General features: G+C 39.9%; 4 protein-coding genes across 9 annotated transcripts; 2 read left to right on the top strand and 2 right to left on the bottom strand.

Moving 5' to 3' along the window:
• Positions 1–991: 991 nt before the first annotated feature.
• LOC306824818 (uncharacterized protein) lies at positions 992–6,541 on the top strand. Of its 2 annotated transcripts, none has more exons than XM_079345177.1 (12): positions 992–1,095; positions 1,995–2,593; positions 2,857–2,916; positions 3,026–3,078; positions 3,168–3,312; positions 3,412–3,785; positions 3,895–4,123; positions 4,238–4,352; positions 4,582–4,699; positions 4,775–4,886; positions 6,125–6,237; positions 6,366–6,541. In XM_079345177.1, the coding sequence occupies exons 2-12, from the start codon at positions 1,997–1,999 to the stop codon at positions 6,433–6,435; spliced, it is 1,986 nt and encodes a 661-aa protein (XP_079201303.1). In that variant the 5' UTR covers positions 992–1,095; positions 1,995–1,996; the 3' UTR covers positions 6,436–6,541. The 2 variants fall into 2 exon arrangements, with proteins under 2 accessions (XP_079201303.1, XP_079201302.1); XM_079345176.1 differs by having other exon boundaries at positions 1,079–1,201.
• Positions 6,542–6,892: 351 nt separating this feature from the next.
• On the top strand, positions 6,893–8,847 carry ch25hl1.1 (cholesterol 25-hydroxylase like 1, tandem duplicate 1). The gene has a single exon (XM_079345178.1). The coding sequence runs from the start codon at positions 7,094–7,096 to the stop codon at positions 7,928–7,930; it is 837 nt and encodes a 278-aa protein (XP_079201304.1). The 5' UTR covers positions 6,893–7,093; the 3' UTR covers positions 7,931–8,847.
• Positions 8,848–9,081: 234 nt separating this feature from the next.
• Positions 9,082–13,635, bottom strand: kti12 (KTI12 chromatin associated homolog). Of its 2 annotated transcripts, none has more exons than XM_079345180.1 (9): positions 13,378–13,635; positions 12,214–12,265; positions 12,075–12,127; positions 11,944–11,999; positions 11,755–11,834; positions 11,464–11,623; positions 11,287–11,349; positions 9,843–9,911; positions 9,082–9,279 (listed from the first exon to the last, which is right to left on the bottom strand). In XM_079345180.1, exons 1-9 carry the CDS (start codon positions 13,526–13,528, stop codon positions 9,136–9,138), a joined length of 828 nt encoding a protein of 275 aa, XP_079201306.1. In that variant the 5' UTR covers positions 13,529–13,635; the 3' UTR covers positions 9,082–9,135. The 2 variants fall into 2 exon arrangements, with proteins under 2 accessions (XP_079201306.1, XP_079201307.1); XM_079345181.1 differs by having other exon boundaries at positions 13,386–13,576.
• Positions 13,636–14,825: 1,190 nt separating this feature from the next.
• Positions 14,826–22,771, bottom strand: znf592 (zinc finger protein 592). 4 transcript variants are annotated; one of them, XM_079346467.1, is made up of 9 exons: positions 22,548–22,771; positions 19,695–21,910; positions 19,112–19,290; positions 18,843–19,016; positions 18,593–18,752; positions 18,172–18,426; positions 17,232–17,344; positions 16,958–17,099; positions 14,826–16,879 (listed from the first exon to the last, which is right to left on the bottom strand). In XM_079346467.1, the coding sequence occupies exons 2-9, from the start codon at positions 21,888–21,890 to the stop codon at positions 16,376–16,378; spliced, it is 3,723 nt and encodes a 1,240-aa protein (XP_079202593.1). In that variant the 5' UTR covers positions 21,891–21,910; positions 22,548–22,771; the 3' UTR covers positions 14,826–16,375. The 4 variants fall into 4 exon arrangements, with proteins under 4 accessions (XP_079202593.1, XP_079202592.1, XP_079202595.1 ...); XM_079346466.1 differs by lacking the exon at positions 22,548–22,771 and adding an exon at positions 22,347–22,541; XM_079346469.1 differs by lacking the exon at positions 22,548–22,771 and adding an exon at positions 22,000–22,173.
• Between the last annotated feature and the right edge of the window lie 773 nt (positions 22,772–23,544).

Below are 23,544 nucleotides of genomic sequence, written 5' to 3'. Positions count from 1 at the left end.
AAAAATGGATATCCTGATTTTTATTTTGTTGTAGGTGTTACAGCAAGAAGCTGCAGCTGGAAAAGACTGTGCCAAGTGAGTGTGGTACTTGTGCTACTTTCTCACTGTGTGCTATCAAGTGACGCCTGGGTGCAACGTTTCAACAAATTATTCATACACAATGGAAAACAGGTAGCCTATACCATATAGCACTCAACATTTTCAATTTGGCAGTATTAAGGATATATTATTATTTCTCAAATTTCTGTAAGTGTGTGTCTCTGCTGAAGTTAAAAGTTTATCTGAGAGGAGATTACTAAAAGGGAGAAAGGAAAACATAACATATTAGATGCACTTCAAGTTAAAACTATGTAGAATAAAATAAAAGGTCTACAATAACAGAAACATATAGTTAATATTATAGAAACCATGTTGTTGATTTTAACATTTTAGCTCTTTAACAGACCCACTGTTGGTTTTATGTACGCCTGGGTGTATGCTACTGAAATAAAGAAGTGAGGTAATACAATATTTTCAAAAGTCAAAAGTCAGTATTATTCTGGAGCATTAAATTATGTTGTTGCTGTTGATTATTTTGTTTTATTACTGTCTTATGCTTAGTGTTGCTTTTACTGATTACTTCTCTGTCCTATGATTAACACCTGTGACTCTGTTGTTTTATCCAGTAAAGCACTTTGTGAACCCTCAGGCTCAGGCACTTTCATTTGTTGCTTGGATTTCCTATAAAGCTAGAAAACTACTACTTAAAGTGTCCTTTGTAATTGTTTTCTTGGTCAAGAATGGAGTTTGAGTCTTTGTTATTTTGTGAAGCGGTCTTTAAGATGTTATGAGAAATATTTTGGCCACAGTACACACTTAATTTGATTAATAAATCATGTGGTATGAGAGAACAGACCAAAGGTTCATAACGGACCTTAATGTGTTGATGGTTCTCATTGGGTAAAAGAAGTACTGTAGGTTCTGTCATTGATTGCACCAAAGACTGCACCCTCCCCTCTTTATTCTTACGTAAAGACGTCAGATTACCGCGCTTGCGCAGTTGCGTCAAAACGCGACTACGTTTACTGAAGCACGTAAACTTCAATCACTAGAAAGGTAACTAAAACTGTCAAAGCCATCTTGATACTTTTATAAAGATTTTAATCTTATATTCTAATCAATAAACGGAATAACCATTTACCTGGACTCGTGTGTATTTGAGGTAATGTGTTCTTCGAGTCTTTCAATTTAAAAGAAGCGATTCAGCTAACATTAGCAAAAACAAGTCCCATGACATGAAGTGTATGAAAGTTCAGCTTGCTTATTGACCTCTATTCCTGTATTTTGAAAATAGTAGAACACGTTTATTTATCTACAGTCAGGTTTGTAATTAATTTTGGTGTTGATTTGTTGATGTCTTTGGACATAATGTGAGCAGGTTAATTGTTTACATGGTTAACTGCATCCTTCATAAACACCTGTTACATGAATCAGATACTGCTTGCCTTTTATATTGATCTTTATATTCATTTTAAAGTGTTAGCGCTCCTTCAGTTTATAAAAATAGCTCAAAGTCTTTGGGACTGTTCTGTGCACATTCATTATATCTTGAAGTTTTCCATGGCTTTGATTTGTCCTATTTTTGTTTTACAATAAAGTAACAAAGCAAGTTTTAGATGTTTAACTTAAATATTATCAATCTCATAATTTGTAGATATACATATCTGCACGTTTCTTCTTTTTTTCGTTATTTTTTTAGTATTTTAGTTTGATACAACTTCAAGGAGGAAGGAAGTCTTTTATTGTGTTCTTTTTTATTTCAGCTGTTTTTTCCCCTTCACTTTTAGTCATCCAGCCAATCACTCAAAGTTTTGTAGAAAGTCATGTCATGATTTTTATCCATACTTTTTTTTTCCTGTAGTTTTTTTAAACAGCATAAAAATGAGCAGCTATAGCCCTTCAATCTGTGTCCCTGCGACCGTCCTGTTATTGTTTATCTAATCTGTTATTAACAGTGATGGAGACTGGTGACGGAGAGAAGACGGGGGAATCAGAGCCTGCCCTTCATACTCAGAGGCTGTGTCGCTTCTTCTCTCAGGGAAGACACTGTAATTTTGGGAAAAGATGCAGATTCCTACATATTAGAGAGGATGTTAAAATTGATGAGAAAACAATTGGGACACACAGTGAGGGAGAAGCCCCAACTTCAAACTCAGAAGCGCCTGGAGGAAATTCTGGGAACAAGCCTCCTCAGACCATGAACACCAGAGTTGCTCCTGTAGCCGGCCGCCGCCCGTGTCGCTTCTTTATCTCAGGGCACTGCACCATGGAGGACAGATGTCGCTTCTGGCATCCACCACAGTTACCCAGTGTGGATGCTGATGTGCATATTGCAGACCATAATACTCAGAGGAGGCCACCAGTACCTCGCCCCGTCGCCATTCAGGAGATCAAGCTGTGTGATCTGACAGAGGAGGCCTCCAAGCAGCTACGAGACACTGAGATCAAGCAGCTGAAAAGGCGCTTTCCTAAAGACCAGCTGATTGTCCAGGAACGAAGTGATGGGGAAGTTACTTATTACAGGGCGGCTGTTGAGGCCACTGATCCAGACTGGGTAAACAATTTATTCCATCTTCTTTCTCCTCTCGCTCGCTCAAAGAGGTTGGACCAGAAAATCCATCCTTTTAGTTCTCCTGTCGTACTGAGATCAGCTGAGTTTGATGATCTGATGGCCTCTCCAGACAAATACTTAAGCAGTCAAATAGACAAAATGAAGTAGACCTCTTCCTACTATGTCTTAACAGCAGCACCGATCAGAAATGAAAATGATTTTTCTCAGCGTCTGAATAAACACTAACTTTGCATTTAAACTTGTAGCCCTTTGACCTGAAAGAAATCGACATCATGGTGAGCTTCCCAGACAACTACCCACAAGAGGTAAAGATTCCTGCTTACAGTTACACTTAAGCTTTTGTAACATCCTGTTCAATACATTATTCTATACATGGAACGAACATTTCCTAATCATCCCAATAAATGTTCTTAGGTTTTCACGTTAGATATCCCATTGGACCAGGATCTGCCCTCAGTAATGGCAAGGTAAAAATGCACGTGCAGATTACAGTATGTGACCAATTCATCTTGAGATTCTCTAGTTTTAAAATGTATGTTGCTCTCTATCTTCATAGTTACGTACAGCAAGCATCCATGGAGTGGCTTCAAGCCAAACATGCAACCAATCAGCTTCTGGGAAAGGTAGAGCTGCTCTTCAGGCCTTTTCTTCGCTGGCTTGATCGTAGTCTGGAGAGACTATTTACTGAAGGAGCTCGGCAGGTGACACTTCACCCAGCACACATGTTATCCCTTTGAACTCACTGATTTATATTATTTGATTAAAACTGAGATATTTCTCCCTTTTTTTAATTTGTGCAGTTGAAAAAAGATATTGATTTAGAAAAATCTGGACTGCAGTTTATAACATATCAGGAGCTCCAAGCAACCGTTTGTGAAAAATCTGGGAATGATCCTCCCACTGACACCCCTGAAGCAAATCCAGACAACATGAGTGGTGAAGGGAAATTGGAAAATGAAGAAGACAAGGGAACAGTGGAGGGAGTGAAAGAAGAGGGAACAGGTATGGAGGAGGGGCATCAGCAGGTGGATGAGAGTGCGAGTCACCTGGTGGAGAATATCAAGATCAGCGATCCCCGCAGAGGCACAGAGATAAAGCTGCTGGGACTGAGGCTGGGAGAGAACACAGCCACTTTGGTTGCTCAACAAATCACTGTTTGCCTTCAATGTAACAGGTAAAGTGATTGAGCAAAATGTAAGACATCCATGCCACAAATTGGTTTGATTATGTGCAATGAAAGCTTGTGTTTGTGTGAGTTAAAGCTTAGCTTTTTGTACCTGCAGGTGTAAGATAACTGCAGACCTGACACTGACTGGAAGGACACCTTGCACGGCTCAGTGTGAAAAGTGCAGCGCAAGCATCAACGCTGCGTTCAGGCCCTGCATGCTGCACCATTACAGCGACGTCCTGGGATACCTGGACCTCCACAATGCTACACCTGCTGACCTTGTACTCCAGGAATGTGAACTCTCTGTGGGCTGCCTCAGCTGCTCCCAGGAGGGTCCTGTGCAGGTGATGAATGCAGCCGCACATCTCTCTACATGTGTAATGTGTAAAAAAACCAGTAACTAAAGTACGTCTCAATAACATGACCTCTCAATGCTCTCCAAACGTTTGTCTTGACAGAGTGTTTCCTATGGCCAAACAAAGGAGTTAAATTGTGAACACTGCCACAGCAAACTCAGTATTCTTGCAGAGAGCACAAGATTTCAGTACATTCAGCCACGCACCAACAGAACAGGTCAGAGCTCGCCTATCAAAGTGACCAGCAGAGGTTAAAGATCATAAACAATGACATGTTCGAGTATTGCTGTCTGACCCATGTACCGGTATTTACACCTTCACACAGTGCATGAAAAGCCTTTAATCACAAGTTGTACTTATTCACATGTAACATTTCTCACTCTTACCATGCTTGAAAAAAAAAAAAAAAAAAAAAAAGACCTGTCTTTTGTTCCTTCATTGTGCAGGTCCTGTTTCTGGTGCTATAAATTACAAGTCAATCAGAGATCCTGCTGTCCAAAAGGGGAAGCCACTTCCAGAAAAAGGAGTGTGTAAACATTACAAACAGAGCCACCGCTGGTTGAGGTATGATCATTACTCGTGACTGTCTCTCTTATACAAAGAATATCATTGGTAATGTGTGCCACTGGCTGCTCTCAGGTTTCCCTGCTGTGGCCGGGCTTACCCCTGTGATGGCTGCCACGATGAGGACCAGGACCATCCAATGGAACTGGCCACCCGGATGATCTGTGGCTACTGTGCCAAAGAACAGGTGAACCATAGGGTGCACATGACATGTCATGACATAACATTTCAAAACATAGGACTCATATTTATGTTCATGAGTGCAGCAACAATGGGTTAAAATGACTTTTTTTTAAAAATCTGTGTTATGGAAAGGTTCCCGTGTAATTGTTAACATCGAGTACAGAAATTCTGCATATAGAACTAAGATCCAGGCAAGACCAGTATTTTTTTAGAAAAGACCTAAAATAGATCAAGTGAAATTACAGAAAATAGAGGATGTATTTTTGGTGTTTACGGCTTTTCTTGGTTTGTTCAGCTCATTTGTTTTGTTGGGTCCAGCCAGGATGACAAAGTTCAGGCTGTGTCCCTTTTGGAGGACCATGACAAAAGACTCTTAATCCCAGCATGCCGTGCAGATACTCCCATCGTTTCACTCTCTTTCACACGTCGTCTGGAGACGTCCGGAGATACCCCTCGGCATCCTGTTTCACAGCACGCTTCTCTTTGTTTAAAAGTTTTGGCGCGCAGCTAACCCAAGGCCTTGTAGCATACCGACATCCGAGCTCAGGTCATCCACTTGAACGCCTCTTCACGAAGAGCGTCTTATTTTCTGCCAAATTGTAACGGTATTGAGAGAGATCGTAAAGATTACGTCTCGTTCTGTCCTGTAAAGAAAGGACATCCACGGCCCCTGATCAACCCCTTGGACGTGCCGCCGCCACCATTTAACTGCACGGAGACGGCTGAAGACCGTCCCAGCAAAGGACCTTTCTGCTTCTTTTATTAACCGTGGACAAAACGGTTACAAGTGAGGCTTAGTTATAGGTCTGGGCAGTTAACTTTAGAGAGTGTGTTTAATAACTGAGTTATTATTGTGAAACTGTGATTTTATTTGCTTGGTGTTTGACCACTGCGTCTTGGGTTTTACGAGAGTAAAACCTCTTCTGTATTCTTTATTTGGGCTGCTGCGTCCCGTGTGTTTCTCTGTGAACTCTCGCGTCATAACCGAGTAATAGAACTCATGATCAGAAAGACTGTGTTAACATTATATATCTGAGTGTGAACGCCGTCTAATACAAATTCAGCCACTGGCTTCTGGTAGTGAACTAAACTATGCTCTGAGTTGTGCGCGCTGTTCTCTCTCTCTCTCTCTCTCGCTCTCTCCCTTGACGCACACACTTAGAGATCTGTGGCTTTTCAGACGCCGCAGAAATAAAATTGTTGGGCATTGATCTCCATATTTTTGTCTTTTTTCTCTTGCAGCCCTACGGCAATGGAAAGCCCTGCATCAGCTGTGGAAGCATGATGACGAGAGGCACTCGCACCAGCCACTGGGAGGGAGGACTGGGATGCAGAAACAAAATCAAAATGAGCAGGTACATTAAACAACATTAGGATCAACTCATGGGAAACATTAGAAATAGGAGTGTTTCTTCTTCCATCAAAAATATATGTTTCATGTTGTGGTCAAAAAGTTAACAAGTTGTTTGTCTTCCTCATTCAGAAATGATCGACACAAATATGCAAACACCAACAAAACGGTTTCAAGGAAGGCAGCCGGTGACAAGAAGTAGAAGAGAAGATGATCTGCATGATCAGCTCTGGTTTTTAAAAGACAAACATTGATATATGATTTCAGTAAAATTTTGAAATAAACCAATCTTTTATGTTGTTGTTTAATCAGTGTGACAAGAATTAACGTTTACATCTCAAATTCAAAATCTTGTTGATGAGGAGGGGGAGAAGTGGAGGAGTTGATTTAAGTTGAAGAATTCAACAGGAAAGACAATCGTTGAGAACAAAGAAGACACGTAAAAAAAAGTGTATTAAAAATAACCTGTTCATGGTAAAAAGAAAAGCAAGATGTCCTGAGTTTTCCTCGAATCAGATGACACAGAGAAACAATTTTCAGCAAAATGAGCTCAGATTAAATAAACTGTTTTAGGTTGAATGCAATTCATATTAGCAGAATTTTTTTTTTCACTTTTTGAAAATGACTCCAAATAAATTCACTACCTTTCACTCGTTGACGAACCGTCTAAAGCTTATTCATGTGTTATTTGTCATGCATGTTAATCTTCTGAAGGTCTGGTTATTGGTTTTGAGCTGCCGGGGGGAAAAAAAAAAGCATGTTTGTAAAGAGTGAGAGAAAGGCCCCTTCTGTTCTACATCCCCTATATAAAGGCATGCTGTTGTCTCGTTCTGAGACTTCAGCCGACAACCTTCAGAAATATGCTGAACATCAGCAGACAGACATCTCTGCAGCTGCTGCCCTCCAGGGCCTCGGACCGTCTGCTGCAGCCGTTATGGGATCATTTGCTTCTGCACCACCTTCCGCTCATCTCATCTCCTTTCTTACCTGTCCTGCTTGCATTCTCCAGCTATTTCTTCTTCAGTATACCTTTTGCTGTGCTGGACCTTTTAGGTGAACGAGTGCATTTATTCTATCAGTACAAAATCCAACCAGACAGACAGCCAACAGTAGGGATGATGGCTAAAGGCCTCTTGACAGCGGTGTATAACCACATTTTCTTTGTTCTGCCGGCTGTAATTATTGGAATGTTCTTCCTGCCGACACCAACACTGCCTCAGGATGCTCCGACTCTGTATGAGGTTTTCATTGATGGACTGGCTGTGCTACTCCTCTTTGACACTCAGTACTTTATTTGGCATTTCATTCATCACAAGAATCCACACCTTTACCGATGGATCCATGCAGTCCACCATGAATTCATAGCTCCCTTCTCCTGGTCCACTGAGCAGCTCAGCATCCCAGAGCTGATGACTATCGGATTCTGGAGCAACCTGGACACAATTCTTCTGAAGTGCCATCCGCTGACCACGTGCTGCATCACAGTGTTCAGTATCTGGATGTCTGTTGAGGACCACATAGGCTACGACCTGCCGTGGTCCCTAAACCACCTGGTGCCTTTTGGTCTGCTTGGTGGTGCACCGGCTCACGACATGCACCACCAGAAGCCGAGCAGTAACTTTGCTCCTTTTTTCAGTCACTGGGACAGAATCTTTGGCACAGCTGTTCCTCTGAAGAAAAAAACCGTCAAGAAATAAACTAAAGTGAATACGATACCCTCTGTAAATACTGCACGTTGTTGTCACCTTATCATCTATTAATTGTATGACAAGTATTTAGTGTTATTTGTGCTGCTCCTGCAGATTTTTATTTGTGAGACTGTAAACAATAAAAGCTCTTGTAAAAAAAAAAGTGTTATGTCAATAATTCAAGCATTTATGTAGGACGCGTTCTACAAATAAAATGTAATTCTAAGCACTTTCCAGTGTCTGAAAAACGAACGAGAAATAAACTAAAATAGTGACAAAACATGATACAAACAAAAGTGGATTTAGAAGTAGAGACTGATGCATACCAATGTTTTTTTTTTTTTTTAAATGAAACAAATGTGAAAAGCTGAAAGTAAGTTAAAAGGTAAGAGATTAACAAAAATCAGAGTTACAGTAGTAAAATAAATAAATGAAAGCACTGTGGCTGTTTCAGTAAAATAACTTCACAAAAAATGTCTCTTTAAGAAAAAGAAAAGAAATATTTGTTCTATGAAATTAAATCCATTTACATTTTGACATACTGAACACATTATTCTTCATGTGGAACACGTGCACAATCCCACTTGTCTAGTTATTCCAGTGAGGAAACCAGTAGCAACCAGTAAGAAGTACTAATTCCTCTCAGAAACTTTTTCTATATGCTTTTCTTACAATCTTCTTACATAATCTGACGTCTCTTTAAGAGCATTACTCAGCAACATTTTGCTTACACATATCATGAACCAGTAAGGAGCTTTTGAACTAGAAAAGTGAGCACAGTTCATTAGGCTGGTCACTCAGAGGTCACGTACGAACCCAGGCCACTTAAAAACATTTTTAAGTACTCAGCTTTGACTGGATGAAGGGATCAAGGCTGACTTTAAGGCGGAATTATTCACAATGACACATCAATATTTGGAGTAAACGTTTGTGACGAGTAAAAAAAGTTATTCCAAAAGTGTTGGTAATATATGATATAAAACAGGTGTTTCATTTTGAGCTTTACCATTGATACAAAGTAAAAGGTCTTCAATGTGCTTCCACTTAGTGTAGTTGTACTGTAGGTGATTAATCTTGACTGTTATTTCCTCCGATGTAGAAGAAAATACATAAAAAGGTTGTAGATAAATGATATTAAAACGTATCAATAACACAACAAATACTTAAAATAATTTATTGGTCACAGCGAATTAAAAAAAAAAACCTGTATAATATCAATGAAGACTCTTATTCAAATACTGCACAAACATGTTGGAGATTTGTCCGGTGATCTCTGTCGGGTGCATCTTGGTGTAGCTGATGAACTGGCGTCGTAACTTCCTCAGCTCTGCCATGTTGATGCTCCTGGTGAGCTCGATGTAGAACGGGTTAAGGTAATTTCAAGTACAAGCTGAACCGTGTGTAAAGGGTTCTTTGATGCAGAAAGAAAACTTTCCGTCAAGGTTATTACAGTAAGGCTGAACACAAAGGAAAGTGAAAACGGACAGATCTGTCAAATCTGGCACCTGTCTTTAAAGGTTGACCAGTGTTCAAAGGAGGAAATCAAAGTGTTTTCTTCTGAGGAGCTCTGACACAGTGCAGCTGCCAATAAATATCCACTCATCTATGTCATTTGGTTCCTCTAAACATGTTCCACTGAACATGCCTACAGCCCAGACCTTTAAAAGTAAATGGTCGCTGTGCTTTTAATCAAACCTCTTTGATGGACGTGAATTCATCCACCCTCCTCTTCAAACAGATTATTTAATACAGAATACATTGCCTACAGCTGGGGAAGGAAATGACAATCTGAGGAGCTGTATAGAGCGAATGTGGCATCCAAAATGTTGTTTCATGTGGATATGATGTTCTAAGTCAACCACAATGAAACAGACCTTCTAGAAACTAAGAATGTTGACATGTTAGTTTGTAAAAAGGATATTTTTTCTGTAGCACCGGGAACTGTGAGGAGGTCTCCAGGAACACTTGTCTTCTGTGCATTGAAAATGACCTGGAAACAGTTGATAACCTTTGTTATTTGATCACACTTCATATGGAGGTAATATTGTCACTATAGAAAACAGATGTGGGATCAGTCTTCTTGCAAAAAAACCTTGACAAATGTTCTCATTTAGGTGGTTTATTGTTGATTTAATTTAAAGGGATTTTATTTACTTGAAACATAATGTATTTCTGACCACTAGGAGAGGTAATTAAACAATGAATTAAAGGAACAGAGACTAATTCTCATTGGCTGAAAGCAGTAAGGCGACTCAACCCATGACATAGGAGTATTAGTGGGTAAATAATGACATGACTTACAAACAATGACACAACCTTGACGTCATGGGAACTCTATATAAAAACTAAACAACAAGTGATGCATATGATTAACACTGCAACAATCAAGTGTTAATCATCAGAGACATCTTTAACACCCTTTTTCACTTCAAAGTCAAGTGATTCGACTAAGTGCTTGCACATTAGGGAAATCAATATTGACATCTCAGGTTCGCCCTATTCTATTATTGTACATCTAGTTGTTGTTTTTTTTTTTAAACACATCCGTTTTATCCTCCTGGCTCTCATTTTATATTAAGGTAACTCCCCCCCATGATGTCATTCATTTAAAGAAAGAGTCTCTTTCTTTGAATGAATGAATCAACTTCAAAATTGAAGCAAGAAGTCTTTTGTAAACACTTGAGCTCCTTAACTGTAATTATTTGCCAGCTTATTGATTCTATTTAGTGCCTTTTACCCACTGAATGCTGTCGGCCATTAAGCTGCCATTTGCTCCCTTGAACTCCTACTTCATGTCAAACGTGACAAATAACAGGCATTGGAAAGATTGTTGGAAAGTGATGTTGGACAAAGTGTGTTGGCTGAGTAATTGGATTGAAAATGGAACTTTAAATCCATTACATTTAGGTTAAATAAACTTAAAGAGGACATATTATACCCCGTTTACATCTTCTAAAACAGTCCCTGTGGTCTAAATGAAACATCTGTGCTTTGGTCAAAATATAACATGAATCAAGCACCAGAGGAGGTTTGTGACTTGACTGTTGACATAAACTCAAGACGTACACTGTGAATTAGATACCTCGGAGGGCTTTGTTGCTGATTATAACTCTCAAACTTTTGGTGTTGTATAAAGTGCCTCTCCTTTGCCTCTGTGCACCGCCTGTGTTCGATCTGACTTAAAGCTGTTAGCCGTTAGCACTGACTGATGTTTCCTCCGCTCTAGATCTAGACGAGCATACATTTTTAGAGTGATCATGAACCACAGCATTACAACAAAAGACAGGCAGGTTCCATTAAAAAAACAATTTCAAAGGATAATAACTGAAACTGACACTAAAATCTAAAATAAAATAAAGACAAACCATTAACACTTCTTGTGTGATCTTGTCCAACTCATACAAAAAGTTTGTCGACGACAATGGTTGCTGTAGAGAAGAAGAACATCACTGTTACAATCTGACAGTCAAAAGCGAGCATGACAGAGCATACTCTCAAGTTTTAGTGAGTTTTGGAAGGATTGTATAAAACATGTCACTTACACTTTGAGTAGACTGGTTAGGAGGGGGTGCTTTCCTTTTGAAAAGAGCATCAGAAATGGCTTCATATGGCAGGGTGTCATCTTTCAATATGGTAAAGAGAGGACTGTCCCATCGGTTTCTGGAGTCTGGGGCTTCAAACCTCAGCACTAAAGCATCAAAGCTAGAGGGAAAAAAACCATGTCAGGAAAATATCAATGACAAAATTTGACAGTGTTCTTTTGTAATACTGAGAGGCATTAAGGTAAGGTGTGTGTGTGTGCATGTGTGTGTGTGTGGAGGCTTCTCACTTACATGTCCTGGGTATACTGCTCAGAAGAATCTCTTTCAGTATTCCACAATGTGCTTACATCCTCCGATGTCAGACAGTACACCTGTATGAAACACATCAAGTTATTTTGGAATGGATTCTAAAAAAAAAAAGAAAGTGAAGGATTGTTTGTAGATATTTCAAAACAGCAGGCATTTCTCTGTTAATCTTACCAGGCAATGTGGCGTCTGTGCGTGTTTGATGAGGCAGAACAGTTCATACCGGTAGCCTGAAAAACAGGTCAGACTGAATGTAAAGGCTTAAACAACTTTTAATGTCAGCATAACACACTAGCAAGACTTACCTTTAATGTAATTTAAAGAATCCAAAATTACAATGTCATCCTTGTTGACCTTCCTAAACAAAAGATAAGTAACTGTTAGAAGGGCTCTAACAGAAAAATATTAAGAATTAATCCTGTTCAAAAACAGACTGAAACCCACCTCTCCACTTCAGCTTTTAGAGCTGCTCGAACATTTTTTTCTTGTTGGGAATCTGCAACATATCCAACAAGTTGATATTGAAAATGCAGCACAAAGTGTGTCTGAGGATACTTTCAAGGAATCCAGTTTGTTTGTTGACTGTTTATTTGTGACTTTGATATTAAATAAAACTGGAGAGGCATCGAACAAATCTTTCCTCTCACAATTTATTTCCATGTCTACAATTAACTGATTCTCAATCACTAAATATTACACCTGCTCATCTGATTCAGTTGGGAGCCGCCAAGGCAGGGATCGTCATGCCATTTTTAAAATGTTTGCACATGACAGCAACCATTAGGTGACTGCTGCTATTTACACATAAAGATTGACACACCTGTTTGACTCTTTTTTAAAGAGTCTTTACTTGGAAATGACGTCACTCTCTTTGTAGCCTTTGTCCTTATATTGTTCTTTTGTCTAATCTGTGTTTGGATTGGCCTCTTAAGGGCCTTTAGTGCATGAGTGCTGATATGCACTACATTATGTGGGGGTGCATAAGAGCTGCAAGTTTGGGAACCCCTGACCCCTGATGTGACGTCATTAGATATTTTTTAAAATAGTTTCGTGCACACTTACCCAAACTGTGTTTCAACTTTAGTTTCCAGATACATTTATTTCTATTTTAGTGTTTCCTCTTGTCTGTGAGCGAGTACAAGAAGAGTAAAAAATGAAGCTACAATCACAATTCTTCCGTTTACTCGAAGAAAAAAACCCAACAACACTTGTCATGATCCGATAGGAAAATATAAACTCAGTTTCAAGAACAATATATGGCGATGACACTCACAAACCAAACCTCAATGCAAATATAATTACATTCAGGATTCACACTCTCAGTCGGCAGGAATTATTTAGATTTAGTGTATTATATTCTATACACTAAACAGGACCAAAGAAACAATTCACAAAATGTTATATTTTTAGTTAACATAGCAGCATGCCGTCTAATGTTCATTTTTAGTAAGTTTAGTTCACTGGTTCACTGAGCCGGTATAATTTTAGAGTAAAATAATGCCGTTCAAAACATGTAAACAATAGAGGGATATTCTGTCAGGACTTTTAATCTTCACATTATTTTAACAGTAACTAAATGGAGAGGAAGCTAAGCTTAGCTTAACTTGCCTGCGTACACTGTGTTTCTTTCAGCGTCCAGAGCTGCGTCTCCCACAACATGAACCTTTCGACCTGACTTCTGTTCAAAATACTCCTTCAGTTCATCTGCCCTCCGGCTTTTACCACTACAGGGGTAACCACACATTACTATAAGAGGCATTGCAAGTTAAGTATGATTTAGCTCACTACACTAGTGTGTGATGAAAAGCATGTTTCCACTTTCACCCGGATGTGAAGCTGGAGGTAATTTGTTGGTTCGACCACCAGGGGGCACCATAACTGAGTTTCATATTCGATCAATTCAAGCCAGTTGAATATATTGTTTTCACCTTTTGATTATCAGTAATATAAAATATTACTAAGGATTTCAAACACGACGTATACAAATTCACAAGAGCCGACAACTAACACGACTGTCTTTATTATCAGGAGGTGACACAAATATTGAGCTCAAATAACCAGACAATTCAGTGCGGATAGGCAATATATTGTCAAATACAATGCCATCACAACAATCAGACAAAAATATTGAATTTTTCACATCAACAACTCTCCTCTTCATCAGCAGCGTCGCACTTTGGTCCAATGGTGTAAACACAACTTAAGCAGCATCCCGTCCTCTAATTGGAAAGAAAAAAAAACAATATGAGTTGAACGGTTGCTGATTTGTTATTATGATAATGTATTTATTTCTATCAATATACTAACATGTCCGGTGTCTGTTTCCGCTGTGTGAGCTTTGCAGTTTTTAACATCTGAATGAGCAAAGCGTGCAGGTCTCCTAGTCGGTGCAGAATCCTTCTTCTATCTCTGTCTTCAGTAGGAACATTAACATCTTCAAAGGAACTATCCAGGACACTTTTCTTACCCATGAAATGACCTTAATGAATACAAAATACAACCTTAATATGGACATTACAAACTTCAAAAAAGACACAAAAAGAAATCACAATGATATTGCTCTTACCTGTCGCCCACAGATTTCCCCTCGGATTCAGCTTGATATTTGAAACTTTATTTCGCAATTCAGTTAAATCAAAAGTCATTGAAGAAGTCATGGTTATATATGAAATGAGGATAAAATAAGACAGGAATCCTACTCTGATGGTCTTTGCCGAAATGCCAGTCATGTCTCTTAATGTGTTAAGCAATTTGCCGACTATTCATTCAAATCTCTTCACTCCTCTGTCACTTCAGGGACCTGCACTTATACTACCACAGGGTGGGCTTAATATTCTGATTGGATGAAGTCATCTGTCTGTGGCTGGTTCCTTATAGGATGAAACGCTGCACATTAGGATTCCTTGTGACCTCTGATTTGCTATATTGAGTGTCAAGTATGTGACCTCAATGCAAAACCTTTAATTATCACATTTAAATACCGTTAAATACTTCCCCCTGGCTTCCTGTAGTTTCATACACAAATCAGTGCATCACATAACAACACTCACCAAATATATATTTAAATGCATCAATTTAATTTTAAGTACTTCATGTAAACATTACAGCTAGGCACGTGGGCCACAGCAAGCTGAATAGATGTAATGGCTTAAGAAATGCTGTGAATCAAGGGGTTCATTGGCTACTGTGTACATACATGAGTTTCTTTCCTATACAAGTCTTCACTATACACAGTATCAAAAGTACAAATATCTTCCAACGAGCATTACAAAATAACAAGTCTTGGACAAGTCATTCTTTCAGCATTTGTGAGGGGAGATAACAGGACATTACAGAACAGAGAAACAGCTCTTATAGCACTTGAATAGAAAAGTTCACTTGCCAAGCAAAGGTCAATATGACCATATAGCTTCATATCCTTCACAAGATAATTTATAAAATTGAATAATGTGGGATAGAACACATTTTATGAACTAATTCATTGCACTTAGTTAACCGGCAACTCCTCAGAGACTTTCCTTTTGAACAATCACTGCCTTTGCCCATGGAGGTAGGAACTGTCACCTATTAAACATAAAACAAGAGGCGCTGCTTTAGAAATCAGGACCCGCACACATCAGGTATCCATCATTATAAAAGGTTTTTAGTCTGATTTGATTCCGACTAGATTCTACTAGTATTCAACAATAATAACAGCTATAAGCAGCTTCATGTTAACAGGTCCTGATTCATAAAAACGTGATCTCTGTCAAACTTCACTTTCAAACCTGCTCTGCATCACTCAAAACAATATACCCTGATTTGACAGAACACTGACTGCTCATCTGCCTGAAAAAATACACTCCTGGCAATTTGAGGTATAACACTGCTGCATCAGGCACCCTCTACCTCTCAATGGTTCCCCTGAACACTTAGGGGGGGGAAACCATCTCGCACAACACATGCACCAAAAACTCAAACCTGTTCAATAAACATGGAAACAAAAAAAAGAATTTCAGAATGCTTCAATAGTCAGAAAGAAAATCAGTGTACCAGTAATAAGGCTTTTAAGGTAACACTGAATTAAGATATGCTTGCTATAAATGGCATCTAAGTTTCTAGGTGTGGACTGTAAATTAATGTTAAAGAAGCCGCATGCTGAATACCATCGAGGTTAATGTGTGATGCATGAAAACACTTCCGACTACATGCAAGAAATGGATATTAATATTGATAACATAGGCTAAAGTCCTCTATACTTGACTGTTCCATCGATTACTCAGAGCTCGACCTACAAACATTCCTGAGTCTCCCGTCAGGCTGGATGCAACATTTGGAGGCAAAAAGGAAATAGAAAATAAAAGGCTTTGCTTTGCTATAAAGTGTGCGCAGTTTGACTGGAAGGCAAGAATAATATATTACCAACATGCAATGTTAAACAAAAATAATTAAAAGAGCAATATAAATTTAGGAAAATACTGTACTTTTACTAAATGCTAAGGATCTTGTTTGAAAAATACTGCACAGGCTCTGAACGAGAGTAACGTTTAAATTAAGAGGCCAAACACTTCGTACCAGCTCCATGCAGAACATCAAACTTCTCGTTACTTTGACAAAACGAGTGACATCAAAGCAGCTTTAAAGAGGTGTTCAGAGGGACTGCTTGTTTCTGAGAGAGACTCTTCAGTTTTAAATTTCCGTCAACTGTCCGGTCACATTGCAGAGCTGCTGGCTCTTTTCCCTGCGAGGGCTCATGTTCGTGAAGCTTGGCTGTCGAGTCCTTCTCCTCCCGCTGACTATCCTGCTTCTTCTCTCGAACCACTGCTGCCGTTGACGACGACACTTCTTCCTCTTTCTCAGGATCCTTAACTTTGTGTACAATGAAAAGATGTCTGTTAAGAGACAGCACAGAAGTGAAACACAGGCCACAGCGTAGGCACTGAGGAGTGTTTTCATCTGTTTTATGCTGGGGTATATGCTGCTGGAACTTTGTGTTGTCATCTGTGATGAAACCACACTTTGAACAGCGGAAATCAGTTTTCGGTCGCTTCGCTGAAGGAGCCTCGAGACTGGAAGTGTGATCCTGCTGCTGCTCCCGTGTGTCCACGGCAGGTCTATCTGACACAGGCCCCTGTGAATCACAGTCACGTTTTTATTATTGAGCAGAATAATTTTTATTTGTGCTATTTTGAAAGGAGTAATAAACTACCTTTTGTGGAGCCTTTTTTGACTCCGGGGAGGCTGTTTTTGGCATTTGGCTGAGATCAGGATTTTTGATTCCATGCATTAGACTGATGTGGTTCTTCAACGTAACACTTGTTGTAAATACTGTCTTACTATCAGTGCAATACCTGAATCATGAAAACATTAAAATGAATTTAGGGTAAATCATGTACTGGTTTTATATGATAAAATCAGCAGATTGGCAAAAGTGATGTTCACAAATATTTTTGACAAAAAAAAAGAAAAGAAAAAAAAATTACCAGCAAGTGTAAATTTTATTTTTTCCACCGTGGTCAATGCGAATATGTCGTCTCAGACGGATTGCAGCGTTAAAAGACTGCTCACAATGTCGACATGGGTACTTCTTCATCCACTGAAAAAAAAAAAAGAGAACCGTTATACCGTAAACGCTTGACAAACTGTGGCAGAGGTTCTTCCAGCTTCCAGCACATTTGTTCACATAAGAACTAATAATGACGTCATTAGTTTGCTTTCCACTTGTGATTTTACAGCAGCGTATCAATTTATTCACCTCACTCAGTTACAGAGGGAAGGTCTCCATTTTACCGTCTAGGATCCTAATAAAGTTCTAGATGACAAAATTAAAACAATTAAACTTGATGGCGTGTAGCTTCGAAACAGGACAACACTTCTGGATATAAAACACAACATCCGCAGCATGTCTCATGCCCCAAGTTGCTCAGTTCATTTAGTTCACAGGTCACAATGACCTGAGAAAAACACCCACTGTCCTTTAAGGAGAGCTGCAAGAAAGGCGCTCAAATGAAAAGCACTTATTTTCTCCTTTAAAGTGAGAGATTCATTATGCTTACATTTATCGTGTGAACATGATATCATACAGTATCATGTATTTTTCATTAAAAAAAAAAAAAAAATATATATATATATATATATATTGGATATACGAGTAAATGTATATGCTAAAATACTGTAATTCACTGGATGAGCAGATCTAACAATGAACTTTAGTCTCACCTCAGAAAAGTGTCTCAACATAACACTTGAGATAACACCTGTTATGAATTGACGCTATACAAATAAAGATTGATTGAAGACTTGCAGTACAGTAAGCCTACTAATTTCAGTTTTCTTAATTGTAAAGCAAGAACCTTATCAAAAAGACATCTGCGTGCGGCCATCACTAATGTTTTGGGTGAGCATGTTTTCATGCTCTCTTACCTTTCCATGGTTGCTCTTCATGTGAGAAACATATGAATCTCTTTCAGGGAAAAACTGGAGACACTCCCCACACGTCCAGCCGGTATGTTTCACACTCGCCCTGCGGTCCTGATCAGCCCCTTTTCTAGCTTTATCTGTACGTTTAACGGGACTCTTGTGTTTTTGGACTGAATGGGAATCCTGGTGCCGGTGAGCTTTGCCTGTTTCTATACTGGACTCCTCTGTTTCTCCTGTCATGTGCCCTACATGAACACCCTGCAAAACAGAAAACGACTTGTGAGAAACACACGATATTCAACAATTACATGTCAAAAACAAAGCAAAGTAAGAGTGCCAGAGACTGGGGACCCTCAAAGTTCCCGGAGGTGGTTAACATCACAAACGTAATATCTGTTTCATAGAAAGTAAAGTCAAGACAAACCTTGAAGTGCTGCATTAACAGTTGCTTTTGTGGAAAGACCGAGTTGCATTCTGGACACTTGAAAACACATGTAACTCGCTTTTTGGCATTCTGATGAAAATGCTGAAAGAGTAACTGCTTCTTCTTGAAAATGGTCTCGCATGAGCACTTGAAGAGCAACCTGCAAATGAAAAGAGAAATCCAGTCTAATGAAAAGTTAAAAACAAGCATTTACAACTTTTAACAGCGAGGTCATGAGACGTTGACTTACTGCGGGGATATTTTGCCAGCATTGTGTTTAATGTTTAAATGCACTTCACAGCTGTCAGGGGTCTTGAAGGCAACTGGACAGACGGAGCACTTGTAAAAGACTTCACAGTGTTTGTCCTCGATGTGAGTCTTTTGTCCTTGCACGGTTTTAAAAACCATATCACAGTGAAGACACCTGGAGGGAAGTCAAACATTACACCAAAGACCAGTGTGCTGTAGCTTTTTAAATAAGGCTGCTCTTTTTCAATGCGTGCATGCTTGCTTGCTTACTTGTACCAGGCCTTGCGTGCGTAGTGGAGACAGTTTTCTTTAACATGTTTCTGTATGTCTGCAGAGAGAATCGTGGCACCACACTCAGGACAGCTATATGGAGGCTTGTGTGAATGGATTCGTCTGTGAGCTTTGAAGCTGCATTTGTTGGGTAACAGCATCAAGCACACCTTACACGTCTGTTTAATAAAAGGATAAAACAAGAGAGAAGTAAAGAAGAAGAAAGAAAAAAAAAAAACATGCGAGCATTGAAAATACATAAAAACTCCATCACATTGCCTTTTAAGTATTCTCCAGGGAATATTAAATGAATGATTTATTACTCTTTCAGTGTAATGAAACCTGAAGAAGCCTTTTCTGCTGTGGCCTACAAATTTATTTTAAAAAACAACATTTGAATACAGCAACCATGTGTATTGGCTACTGAGCATTTATGAATGACTGATAATCATAATCATTAACCTTTTATGAATACCGGTACATATCATGACAATGATTATAATCATAAATGATGTCATTAAAACAACCAATTAAACACGGTCAGCCTGGCGCTGCTATATTTGATTTTAAAAAATGCACTCACTAGTCCTTCCACGTCGTCTGACGGCCTCTGGTAATGACCTGCGAGTGCTTTGTAGTCTGTTAACTGCTTCTTGCACTCCTGGCAGCTGAGCTGATGGCGTATGACATTGTCTGGATACAGGGGCAGGACAGGTTGACTTTTGAGTGAGGATGACCGAGAGGCGTAAGAGGCCACATTCACAGGTTCAGCAGTCAGGGGTTCAAACATATGTTCCTCTGCGATCGGTTTCATATGAAGCTGAGTGCACTGCATCACCATGCCGCTTTTCTTGTGCTCGCGGGCGTGCGCCAACAGGGCGCACTTGTTGAAGAACACCATCGTCTTTGCACAGTGGGTACATGCTACTTCAATGTGGACACTCCTCCTGCTGTAATGATACGCGAGACTCCTCTCCACCACAAAGGAGTCCCCACATTCGAGGCAGCAGTACCCGCGTGGTGGAAGGTTAATGCCGCTCTCTGGAGGGGGCTTCAGATTGGGAACATATGTAGGCAAGGGGTTGGCATTGTTCAGCAGTCTGTTTAAGGTTCCTGCTGCTGTGTTGTGAATGGACGTGCGAGGATAAGGGTTGGCTGTTTTCACCTGATGCACCAGTGGCACAGTGCTGTACACCGTCGAGGACAGGCCTTGTTTGTTCTGATGATGGGAGGTGGATCGTGCGGCAGCTGTAGCAGCAACACTGTGAGGGACCAGGTTCAGACTAGCGAGATGCATCGCTTTGGGAAGGAAGTTCGCACCGGTTGTTTGGCCTGCTGTCGCTGACTCTCTCTTTTTTTTCTGCTTGTGATGTGCGACAGCACGTTTGGCAGAACCATTGAAACTTCGGAGTGTTGCTGCAGACTGTGATTTTCCTTTCCTACTGGCGTTTGCTTCTGACCTGTTATGTAAAACTTTATGTGACGACGCACGAGCTTGGATACTTTTAGTCTGTATTCCAACGATGCTTTCCCCTGCTGCACTTTGAGATTGATGTGGAGACAAATTATAATAAGAATCATCGCTAACCATACTTTGAGATGGAGAGGATTCGTATGCAGAATGAATGTCATCTGTTTCTGAATCAGGCAGCACGCTGGTCACTGTGCGCTTGATGTGTCCCGACTTGGTTTTGATGGTCTTGATTCTGACCCTCGGTATGGCAGCAGGTGACCCAGATACCACTGCAGGGGATGCCTTGCTACTGCTGTCACTCCAGATACTTACAGGACTATCAGAGGGTTTAATTAACCGTTTCACAGCTTCGATCGGACTTCTGGGGCTTCTTGGGGATATGGGCAAGTTCACGCTTTCTTTCATGCATTCACTCTGATGGATTGAGGATTCTCTGGGATCATTTCTAGGATTCAGAGCCGCCAGAGCCTCAAGGCAAGAGTTTAGTTTAGATGTCTGAGAATTGCCGAGAGGATAAGCAGTGGGAACATCTTTTGTTGTTCCTGAATTGCAGTTGGTACCAATACAATTCTTGCTAAGACTAGGTGGAGTAAGAGCACTGTGTCTTCTGGGAGATCTATCTGTTTTGTTATTGGGTGAGTTGTCCGAGTGCTCCTTGCTTCCATTACTTTGTACTGTTTGCCTCTCACTGTTCTTGGAAATATCAGAGTCCTTGGAACATTCATCAAACATCATTCGGTCCACATAGTTTCTATTGTCGTCAACAAAAGGTTCCACCAAAACAGAAGCTTCTGGGAAACAGGGTTCCTTTTGTTTTGGGTGCATTTGATCTCTACTCCACTTGGCATCTTCAGACTCAGAACTGGAGACAGGACTGATATGAGAAAGTGATTGTGAAAATATTGGTGTTCCATCTGGTTTGTGCTGAACAGGAGCCTTTCCAAGAAGCTCTCTTGAACTCTCCCCGTTCAAAGCTGAGACCATTTTTTTGGATAAGCTGGTGTTTGCTGCGTCAACAGACGGCTCTTGTCCCCCGAATCCATTTTGCAAAGCTGGCCCGAGACCTTCCAATGTCTCATGGCGACTTGTGTTTTTCACAATAACACTTACAGCAGGGATATCTGCAGCTGCGACAGCCTTGTTACTCAATAAGCTGTCATCCAGGCATGCTCCTGTGTGTTTCAGCTGACTCTCCGTCTCCTCATGACTCCCCTGTGAGGGGTCTTTGGCATCCAACCCTGTTGCATCTGGGATGTCAAAGGCAGCTAGAAGATCATCAAAATCTGGGGTTTTCATGTCACCCATGGCTGTTCAGTCTCATCAACCTACAGACATAAACACATAATTACCTCGTTATGTCATTCGTCAGTAAACACAATAGTCACGGCAGAGAGGGAGAGGGAGGGGGGCTTACTAACAAACTATTATCAGCGGTTGCACAATGTGACTAATAACAGATCTGAAGCTTGACTATATAGTACATGCTAACGTTAGCTTTAGCTAGTTGATATTCCTCCACACTATTTTACACCAAGGCAATATTAACATCCACTAAAATAGGCAAATAAACATTCCCCCCCATTCGTATCAAAACATCAACTGCTTCGTATGCGGGTCTGTTTTGTTGTCATGACAGCGAGCCCAGGAGAAAGCTTCGACAAGCAAACATAACGGAGCAACTTAGCTTAGCAACATGCTATCACGCAAATCATTGGACAAGCTTAGAAAACTGGTAACTTATCAATGCATAAGCACGCTTACCATTTGATCCAGTTGCGTTTAACATTTCTACTCAACAAGCAATACAGCAAGTAAGCTGTGTGCGCTTATTCCGTAGTAACATTAGGCAATGTGTCATAATTCATAAAGGCTACAAGCTACTAGCGTTTACGTCGCTTTCTTCCTGCTGTTGGCGTTTGTGCCCTCCTCGCTGTCTCACAGGCATGAGGCGGTGCCACTTACCGCTGCTCCGTACTTCCAACAAAAAAAGAGATACATCTATCGCGTTTCAGTTAGTTGGCTGCTTAAACACACGTACTTTATTGGAATGAAAAGTCGGTATGTAGGTAGGTATGCATCCTTTTTATATGTCTATCGTACTGTTTAATCAAATAGGCCTGTAAAACATGGCACTGTTCCATGGTCCTTGCCAACAATCTGAGACACCCCCCCCCCATTCAGATTTTCAACAAATGAACCCGTGACTAATCATCTGTCCCCTGACACCTTTCACATATTCCTTATTAATTTGCTCTCACCCTTAATTTCAAAACCCATATTCATGAAGTGCTTACTGATTCTGCACTCACAACTCATGTTTAGCATGCAGTATACATCCGTTTAGAATGCATGCTGCTACTTCTTAACATTGCACTTTAAACTTTGAGCCCGTTCATTATGCTCACACTATTGGAGCAAGCTATGTTATAGTGAGGGCTTATGTTCTAATTCCCGTAAGACAGTATTGAGGGCAAACATATTAAAACGTCCCACTTGGCATACTTGGCAGGATGAAAACATGTGTCACCAAGTCCAGCTCAGGTCCTACATACACAGACCTGATGCCCAACTTAAAGGGCCATTGATGTAACAGCACATAAAAAATATGCAGTTTTACTGACGTTTTTTCAGTGGTCATAGTGATGTAATCTGATGGAACAGATCCAAGATTGTTTTTGTTGCCTATATACATACAGACAGATAAAAGGAAGGTTAAATATATATATATATATATATATATATATATATATATATATATATATATATATATATGTATATGTATATTAATAAATCAATTGTTTAGTGACAACAGAAGATATCATTTTGAAAAAAAAGAGAAAAGTTTTCCTGAAAAGAGAGTTGTCACATGCACATACGAGTAAAAAGGTTTCTGCCTTGTAAAGTACTGTAAGGTGGCCAGGACTTCTAGTATAGACTATTTGTGGGTACCTGTTAAAAG

Source organism: Symphodus melops (genome assembly GCF_947650265.1).
Source record: "Symphodus melops genome assembly, chromosome: 6".
Lineage (NCBI taxonomy): Eukaryota > Metazoa > Chordata > Actinopteri > Labriformes > Labridae > Symphodus > Symphodus melops.
The sequence above is the reverse complement of the archived record's forward strand: the minus strand, read 5'-3'. Positions and strand labels throughout refer to the sequence as shown.